The following is an 8924-nucleotide window of genomic DNA, read 5'->3' on the forward strand; positions in this document are numbered from 1 at the left end:
AAAGGAAAGCATATGGCCTTGTCATGTGATCAGGGATACTCTCCTTCAATGAAACACCAACACACAACGGGCCTTTCACTTTCTCTCAAAGGCTAACTGCAGGGTGGAGACTGCAGCTGATGGACTTGACTACGCTAAGGCTCACTGGTCCATCTCACACTGGAAGTGGAACTTTTACCCACGCATGCATGACCTTGACCCATCATCCAGAAGGAACTGGTTCTCTGAGATACGCAGACCTGCGCATGCTGTACGTTGTACAGCATCAACGCCTCCCATCCACTAAGCAACATTTACACTCTGAGAAATGAACTAAGCCCTAAATGGTGGGCTGTGGGGGTTTGGGTCCTGAGCTCACTGGCAGATTACCCGTTGTAAGGCTGTTAGTCAGATCTTCAGATTATAGACAATTTGGATGAGAAACTAAATCTTAACCTCTGGCAAACACCATAACCTCAAAAACAGGATTTTCAAACATGATTTTACAGGGTTGTTTTTTTTTTTTAATAACTGTATACACTACTCCCAAAGTATCTGAGACTAGTCAGGTGCTACTTGCAACAATCTACAACTAGACACAGTGAGGAACAGCATACACCTCCTCCTGGACCTGAAGGTAGCAGGCAGGTTCATCTGCATTACTGAAACAAAAGTCCCAGGAATCAACATCAGCCCTTAACCACCTGGATACATGTTCCTTTTCTACTGTATGCACTTCCTAATGCCAGCCGTGGCACACAAAGCAGATTTGAGTTTTGACCCAAGGTTAGTAAACTCCTGCACCTGAAATAATGCCAATGTCAATTTCTAAAGATCCTGAGTTCAAGACCACAACTCTATTCAAGAGCAGCGGAAGCCATGTGTGGAGATCAAGTGAGCCTCAGGCTGCCTCCCCGCCCCTCCTGCCACACATGGGCCACTGTTCTTCCTGATTTGAACAGAAACGTCCAGAGATGGGAGGGTGAGCTGAAGGAAGACCGGCCACAACCCGCACCTTTAAAGGATAGCGTTGTATTGACTTCTGATGATACGTTAAGTCCAACTACACTTCATTTCCTACTAAGATAATAAATTTAAGAAGATAAAATTAAAAAAACAAACTGAAATGTGGCTTAGTGGTAGAATGCTTGCCTAGCATGCATGAAGCCCTGGGTTCAATTCCTCAGTACCACATGTACAGAAAAAGCCAGAAGTGGCACTGTGGCTCAAGTGGTAGAGTAAAAACCTTGAGCAAAAGAAGCTCAGGGACAGTACCCAGGCCCTGAGTTCAAGCCTGAAGATTGGCAAAAAAAAATCAGCTTTGAAGTCATTTTTCACTGAAACGTATTATTGTACAAAACATTGGAACACGGCATGGTAGTTCACACCTGTAATCCCAGTACCCAGTGGGCTGAGGCAGGATTGTGAGTTTGAGGCCAGAGTGGGCTACACAGCCACACCTTGTCTCTAAATAAGCAAATAAAAATAGACAACAATACACCAAAACTACAACATTGTGCAGGAACAGAACCTACCACAATTTACAGTGAAAATGTTCTCTTTTGCAGAGCTGTGGTGGAATGCAGGGCCTGGCTCATGCTATGCAAGCGCTCTCTAGCCTTGCAACAAATGTACCAGAGAAAAGTCACCTCCCACGGGCAAACAACACAGCTGTTCTAAGACCAAGGACTTAGTGAATGCTGCCACCTGAAATTCCACACCACCAAGAGGACTCTGAGGAAGTTTCCACCTGAAATTCCACACAATCAGGAAGCATGTGCCAAAACCTTAAAGAAATTCATATCCTTAGCCAGGCAACATAAAAGCAAAGAAAATTTAACTCCTACCTTGAGCAGTCACTAAAGATGCGTCAGTAGGAGCAGTAGATGCAGATTCCAGGTCTGGCACTGGCTTGCACCTACCTTGCTGCTGCCCCAGACCCCCCTGGAAACAGGCAGCTCGCCAAGGAGAACCAAACCGGGAAACGCAGCCAGGCAGACGCACCCAACCCACTGAGTCCAGACTCAGAAGGACATGCAGGTGTTAATGGAGCCCCATAGAGCTTTCCCCTGCTCAGTGACTGTAAACACATCCTCTCCAGGAACTGCCTCAAAACCAAGAAGGCAAGGGTACTGAATCCAGCAGGTCTCAATGGGTGATCAAACTTACTCCTGGGGAAGACAGGCAAAAGGCAGGAAGAACTGCACTGCAGCCCAAAGATGGCTGATGGGTTCAGACCAAGACTGAGGAAAAGTTCAAGTGATCATAAGGTCTACATACCAAGTATGTAAAGTGTCCTTATGAAGCCAAAATACATATTAAGATGTTTTATAGGGGCTGGGGATATAGCCTAGTGGCAAGAGTGCCTGCCTCGGATACACGAGGCCCTAGGTTCGATTCCCCAGCACCACATATACAGAAAATGGCCAGAAGCGGCGCTGTGGCTCAAGTGGCAGAGTGCTAGCCTTGAGCGTGAAGAAGCCAGGGACAGTGCTCAGGCCCTGAGTCCAAGGCCCAGGACTGGCCAAAAAAAAAAAAAGATGTTTTATAATACCAGGACATCTCTCATAGCTATATGAAATGCAATGAGGACTTTTATAAATTTGGATGGTGTCACTGTGCAGCAGCAAAAAAAAAAACCATTTGCTACATTCTGATAAGTACCAAGCTTCCTTTTAGTTAAAGAACGCGTTGCACTTTTTTTCTTTTTTTTTTTTTTGGGGGGGGGGTCAGTCGTGGGACTTGTAGTCTGGGCCTAGACGCTATCCCTGAGCTCTTTGGCTCAAGGCTAGCCCTCTATCCCTTGAGCCACAGCTCCACTCCCAGTTTTCTGGTGGTTAATTGGAGATAAGAGTCTCATGGACTTTTCTGCCCAGGCTGGCTTTGAACGGTGAACAACAGATCTCAGCCTCCTCAGGAGCTAGGGTTACAGGTGTGAGGCACCAGCACCCGGTCGGGTTGCACACTCTATGTTCCAGGCTAAGGCAGGAAGACCACAAGCCTGGGATATGTAGGGAGACCCCATGTTCATTTTGTTTCAAACAAAACAATTTGACTTAAAGAGTCATATTTCACTCATTAATCTTTCTGCCTTTCAGGAATCTTTTTCTCACCTTAATCTAGTAACATGACCTTCAGGATGAACAAAATTTTAATTGTATAACCCAAAATATTTATATCACTTTGATAAACAGCCCAGCTCTGAATAGACAATTCCATGGTAATCAATCATTACCTAGCCCAACAAGCACACGTATGCTACAGAGAGGGCAGGTCATTCCCACCCATGCGCTCACGGGTTATGGTACTGGAGTTTGAACTCAGGGCCTCCAGTTTACTAGACAAGGGGTCTACCCCTGGGGCCACGCCCCAAGCGCTCACACCTTCCTTTTAACCCAGCAGAGACTGCGTGACAGGGGACACTCTCTGGTCCTGGCTCTGGCTACTGCTCACCTGCCACTCAGCCTGGGCAGACACCACCCCCGTGGCCTCTGCCCCCAGCCTCTCTGGCTCAGGACTTCCCAATACAGTGGCAGAAGGAAGCAGCTAACCAAATGGTTTTGTCAAAAAGAAACCTAGACTTCTGATTTGATTGAACTTGTCTTTTATAAATGCTATGGTGCCTCATTTAAAATTGTGCGTGACACGCAAATAGTCATGAGGGAAATCTTATGAAAGAGTCTTTTTCTTTGGCGAATCTGAGTGAGATTCATTGTTTAGATATCAGTGATGTGGAAATGCTAAGCTCCTGACTGTGGTAACTGTGCTGCAGTTATAAAGAATGCCCATTTCTAAAACAATCAAGGAACACCACGTGTTCCACATGTACACACACAGTGGCTGAGGAAGAGGCTGTAGAAAGAGGAAATGAGGAGAAACTGCTGATATTTGAGAGTACAGGAGAAAACTATAATTCTTTGCATTTTTCTTGAAACTTCTCAGCCGGAATTATTTAAAACCAACAAACCCAACTCAAAGATGTTGGGGCTCTCTCTGAGAAAGAGAGTAGACACATTCTCCAAGTTTAATAGTGATTCATTAACCATACTTCTGAGAGGTTTATGTCTTCTCCAAAATAAAAAGTCCCTAAAATACACTCAGTGCCTTTGCCAGTGCAATGGGCTGGTCAGTACTTTCCTCCAGTCACTCCAAGTCCCACACGTCAGCAATGGCCAGCCTCCAGCGGGCCCTCACCCCTACCTCTAACCCGTGTCCAGCTCACATCAGTACTGCCAGGGAGGGTCTAGACCCACAAAGCAAGCGGCAGCCACAGGTGGCCATTTGTGCCTTGAATATCTTCGAGGTAGTCCTGCTTTATGCCCAGGTTGGCCTGGGCTGCATTCCTGCTTGTGCACCCCTGTCACTAGCGATAGACGTGTGCCACTGCGCCCAGCCATGTGTTTTCCCCAGAAGCTGAGAAAACTGAGATGGACTCTTTCAAACTTTTGCGGCTAGGCTGGCCTTGAACTCTGAAGAAGCCAGGATTACAGGATTGAACCACCACACGTGGCAAGCATGTCTTTACAACTCGGTCCAGGACCAGCCTCAAGCTTGCACAAGCCCACCCAATCACATTCTACTCATTGTCTCTATTCTCAACAGAACTCCCGAAAGGACAATTTTCACACGCATGCACACACACACACCCCCACTCTACCTACCAACTTTCCCGGTGGTATAATACCAGATCCCCTTTCCACCTCAGTACTTCTTCCTCCCTAACTCATCATTGGGAGCAATCTTGTAGCTTCCTTGTGTCGGCCCCCACTCCTCCCCTTCGCAGTGTGATGAGGCTCCATGAAGAAGCCAATCTGGGGGGTGGGGGTTGTGGTCTATGCAATGGAGCCCAGCAAAGGCAAGGCCCTGGGGGCGAAGATGACACTGTGGGGACCCAAGGACTGCAGGGCAGCAGCCCCTCTAGGGAGCTCCCACTGACAGGAGCTCTGGTTCCTACATGAACTCCAGATATGGTGGCCAAGCACACTGCAGCCCTGGGACTCCAACACTTGCTCTCCATTTCCCAAACTCCACCCCATAAGCCAAAGGAACACTCCAGAACAGTTCAGAACACTTCTGTTGAACAATTCTTTAGGACTTTTTGACCATAAAAATCTTTATTTACCGCAGGTATGAGGACTTTCTAAACCTTTTTATCTGAGACACTCTTGTTGAGACATTTAATATATAACCTCCTACAGGTATCTTTTCTTCTGAGACAAAATTTTTTTTGTCTTAAGTGGCTGAGTGGTACTTTTAACATGGATATTTTGACCTAGTCTGAATTGCCCTGTAATTTTCTAGTCACATGCCTATCGCTTAGAGGACTTATATCCCAGTTAACACTTTTAAACAATAACTATACGGGATGACAATCACTAAGCCTGGACTGCAAATGTATCTAGCATGGAGCCTCCTTTCTTTTAATTGCCTGGTCACCACAGAAGGTGGCTTTCAATTCTTCATTTCCGCAGCATAGGAAGACAATATCCATGTGTGTCACCTGGCCATCTTCTTCCCTGCGGACACTTTTAAGTACACCAGGATGGGAGTGGACCTCCCTCAGTTGTGATTAAACAGCATTACTGCAGCACCAGAAGAGTTGATGTGGCTCTGATATTATCATTACTGCTCATATTAGCCTCAGGTAGCTCCTGATGGGATTTCCCTCTGAGAAGCTACTATGATTCTTTGGGATTCATATATATTCTGGGGGAGGTATTTGGGGATTATGTAAACATCAGAGATTAGAGTATATGACAACTAAATGCATTGTGAAATTCTGAAACACATAAAGCACATTATAGTGCCAGGCATTGGTGGCTCATGCCTAAAATCCTAGCTACTCAGGAAATTTGAGATATGAGGGTCAAGGTTAGAAGCAGCCCAAGCAGAAGTCAGTGAAACTCCTATCTCCAATTAACTAGCAAATAGCCAAAGTGGAGCTATGGCTCAAGTGGCAGAATGCTAGCCCTAGCCTCAATGGAAAAAAAGCTCAGGAAAGTATCCAGGCCCTGAGTTCAAGCCCCAAGACCAGCACGAAAGAGAGACGGGGGGGGGGGGGTGGAGGGAGGAAGGAAGGAAGGAAGGAAGGAAGGAAGGAAGGAAGGAAGGAAGGAAGGAACCGACTGAATTTGAATAATGTCTGTAATTTAGCTGACAGTGTTACTCGGTGAAGATTTAATTATCTATGAACATTAGAGAGGCCAGGGAAGGGAAAAGGGAAACTCACTAATGTATTTCTGCAACTTTTCTGGAAAGATCAAATTTACTTGTGAGTTAAGTTTACCTTGATAGCAAGGGGCAGAGGGACTACTGGAGAGCACTCGGCTACCACATCTCCAGCACGTTCATGCAAGAGTGACTGTCTGCTAGAGAACATCAACCGTGGGGACAGCACAACCATCTCAGCCCTGCAGGCACACAGAGGTGTGCTGGACTGCCACTTGGAAGCCTGAAATCAAGTGTCTGCTGCAACATGGGGCCTTCCCTTGTAAGCCTCCTGCCCTGCCAAGGCTGCAGAGCAGAACCAACCATTCTGCTCAAGGTAGACATGGGCCTGGTGACCTGGCACTCAGCCTGCCCCTGTCAGCAGATGCAGGACCACAGGGAGAGAGAGACTGGATGGCTTTGGAATTCCTGCCCAAGGTGAGTGGCCATAAGGTGATGCCCACTGGTCCCACTAAAATGAGGTTTAATGGAGTGCAATAAACCCACAAAAAAAGAGAACAGGTAGAGACAATAGTCTTCACTAAGAGATGATGGAAAGGATCCAATCCAAGCAAAGGAAAGGCAACCTGGAGCACGGGGTGGGGCTGTAAGCCAGGGAGAACCCTAACCCTCAGCAGATTAGGTAGGCCCCTCAGCAGCTGAACAGTCAGTCCCCATAGCTCTACAAAGTAGAGCCGCTCCCAAACCAAAGAGGCTCCTTCCTTAAAGATGAAAGAGCCCAGAAAACACACCTCCATCTGCTGTTCCAAGTGCAAAGAACATACTTCCAATCATCAGAGGGGAAACTCATTCCCAAGACCAGGCCCGAATTCCCAAGGTACCAGCTTCCTTCCTGTGGCCACAAAGGATAATAGTGACCCGTACTGGAGGTGGTCCTACCATGCAAAGCAAGAAGCCAACGTTTACCATCGGAAAGTATATTCACTAGAGGAAATAAGAAATCAGGACAAGAGAACTGGAAAGAATCCTTATTTGCTTCCTCAGCATCAAGGTGATAATGCAGTCGTGAAACAGTGACTATGACCAAGGCAGAAATTAGAAGCTTCAGGGCCAGGCCTGGCAGTACAAGCCAGTAACCCCAAATACTCAAGAGGATGTAGACAGGGAGTAAGAGTAACAGCAGTCAGGAGGCCGGCCCCTGGAAAGAGCCACGACACCCCATCCAAGGAGTGGCTAAAGCCAAACAGTCTGGTGCAGTGGCTCAAGTGGTGGAGCACTTTTCTAGCAAGCACAACACGCTGAGTTCAAACCCACGTAGAGAAGGAACGAGAAGAGTGACTGTGGAGACTGAAGAACAAAGTTGAACCCCTTTCCCGGTACAGGAACTGGGGAGCGGGCACAGGGAGGGTGAAGACAAGAGCCTCGGGGGGCCGATCCACGCGCGCCCCGCACACGAGGTGTAGTACATCCGAGGAGTCGACGCTCCCACGACTCCACAGCGCTTTCCAAGGGGAGCGAGCACTCGGCCGGCCGGGGCTCCCGTCGAGGAGGCGGGCAGAGGGCAGGGGAGGCGGGGACGGACGCCGCCCTCGCCCTCGCCCAGCAGCGGGGTGAGGAGTCGGCGGGAGCGGGGAGGGCCAGGCCTCCGCCGGCCGCGGGGAAAACAAAAGCGGCTCGGGCCGGGGGGCGGCCCCGGCGGGGCGGGCGCGGAGCGGGGGGCGGGCGGGCGGGGCGGCGCGCGGGCAGGGCCCGGGCCGGCCGGCCGCAGCGGCGAGTCCGGGAGGGCGGCGGGCTCCGGGCCCTGCCCGCGCGCTCGGGGCCGCCGGCGCCGCCCGCCGCCGCACCACGCGTCCTGGTGGCTCCCGCAGGTCCCGGCTGACGCGGGGGCGCAGGCGGCGGGCGGGCGGCTGTGGGCGCGGCGGGGGCGGGAGGCGGCGGCCCCGAGCGCGCCCGGCCCGCGCCCCGCGCCCCGGGCCCCCGCCCCGCCCCGGCCCGGCCCGGCCCGGCCTGAGGGCCGAGGCCGTTGGCGGCGGTTGGCGGCCGGCGGGGCGGGGCGGGGGCCGACGGAGATCTCGCTCTCGCTCTCGCCCCGCGGGAAGGGGGAGTGGAGGCGCGACCGGCTGCGGGAGCTGCAATTACCGTGTGGGCTGCGGAATTCTCGTGGTGTTTGTCGGGGAGATGCGATAATGGCGTCCGTCCTCGCGAGAGAAGCCGCCGCTCTGCGCAGGCGCCGCGAGCGCCTCCCCGCCGCCCGCGGCCCGCCCTCTGCGCAGCCTCGCTGGGCTCCGGCCGCGGGGCGGGGCGGGGCCGGGGGGCCGGAGGCGGAGCTTGGGGGCCGGCCCCTCGAGCGCGCGCCTTCACCGGCCGGCTCCAGCGAGCATGCGCTGGCGTCGTGCCCCGCGGCCCGGGGTCGTCTCCCTGAGGCGCCCTCTCCCGGGCCGCGCGCTCGCGCCGCCTGCCGGCGCACACGAGGTCTTTCCCCTGGGCCACCTGAGGCACGTACGCCCTCTCGGAGGCGTCGGCGTTCCAACGACGCCTACACTTCCCAGGGTGCCCTGGGCTCCGCCGCGCGGTGCGTTCTGGGAGCCGTAGTCCCCGGGGGCCTGCGGCGTGCCTGCCGGGACTTGTAGTCGGCACCGACTCGGGCCTCCGCGCGCCCTCCCCGCCCCGAGGGCTGCCGGGAGTTGTAGTGCCGCTGACTCGGATGGGCCGCGGTTCCCCCGGCGGGTCCCCCCCGCGCGCCTCGCCGGCCGTCAGGCTGGGGGGTTCCGGGGCCT

At 52.2% G+C, this 8924-nt stretch overlaps 1 protein-coding gene across 15 annotated transcripts in view; it reads right to left on the reverse strand.

Annotated features, from left to right (window-relative positions):
* LOC125358095 (BTG3 associated nuclear protein) overlaps nucleotides 1-8401 on the reverse strand; it is a 57297-nt gene extending 48896 nt beyond the window's left edge. For 13 of the 15 annotated variants that reach the window (XM_048354976.1, XM_048354973.1, XM_048354968.1 and 10 more), the window contains exon 1: nucleotides 5383-5883. In XM_048354976.1, the coding sequence (XP_048210933.1) occupies nucleotides 5383-5470 (88 nt within the window). In that variant the 5' untranslated portion in view covers nucleotides 5471-5883. Of the gene's footprint in view, nucleotides 1-5382; nucleotides 5884-8286 lie in introns of those variants that run through there. The other 2 variants (XM_048354977.1, XM_048354974.1) reach the window with 1 other exon arrangement.
* Between the last annotated feature and the right edge of the window lie 523 nt (nucleotides 8402-8924).

This window comes from Perognathus longimembris, chromosome 10, assembly GCF_023159225.1.
Source record: "Perognathus longimembris pacificus isolate PPM17 chromosome 10, ASM2315922v1, whole genome shotgun sequence".
Classification (NCBI taxonomy): domain Eukaryota; kingdom Metazoa; phylum Chordata; class Mammalia; order Rodentia; family Heteromyidae; genus Perognathus; species Perognathus longimembris.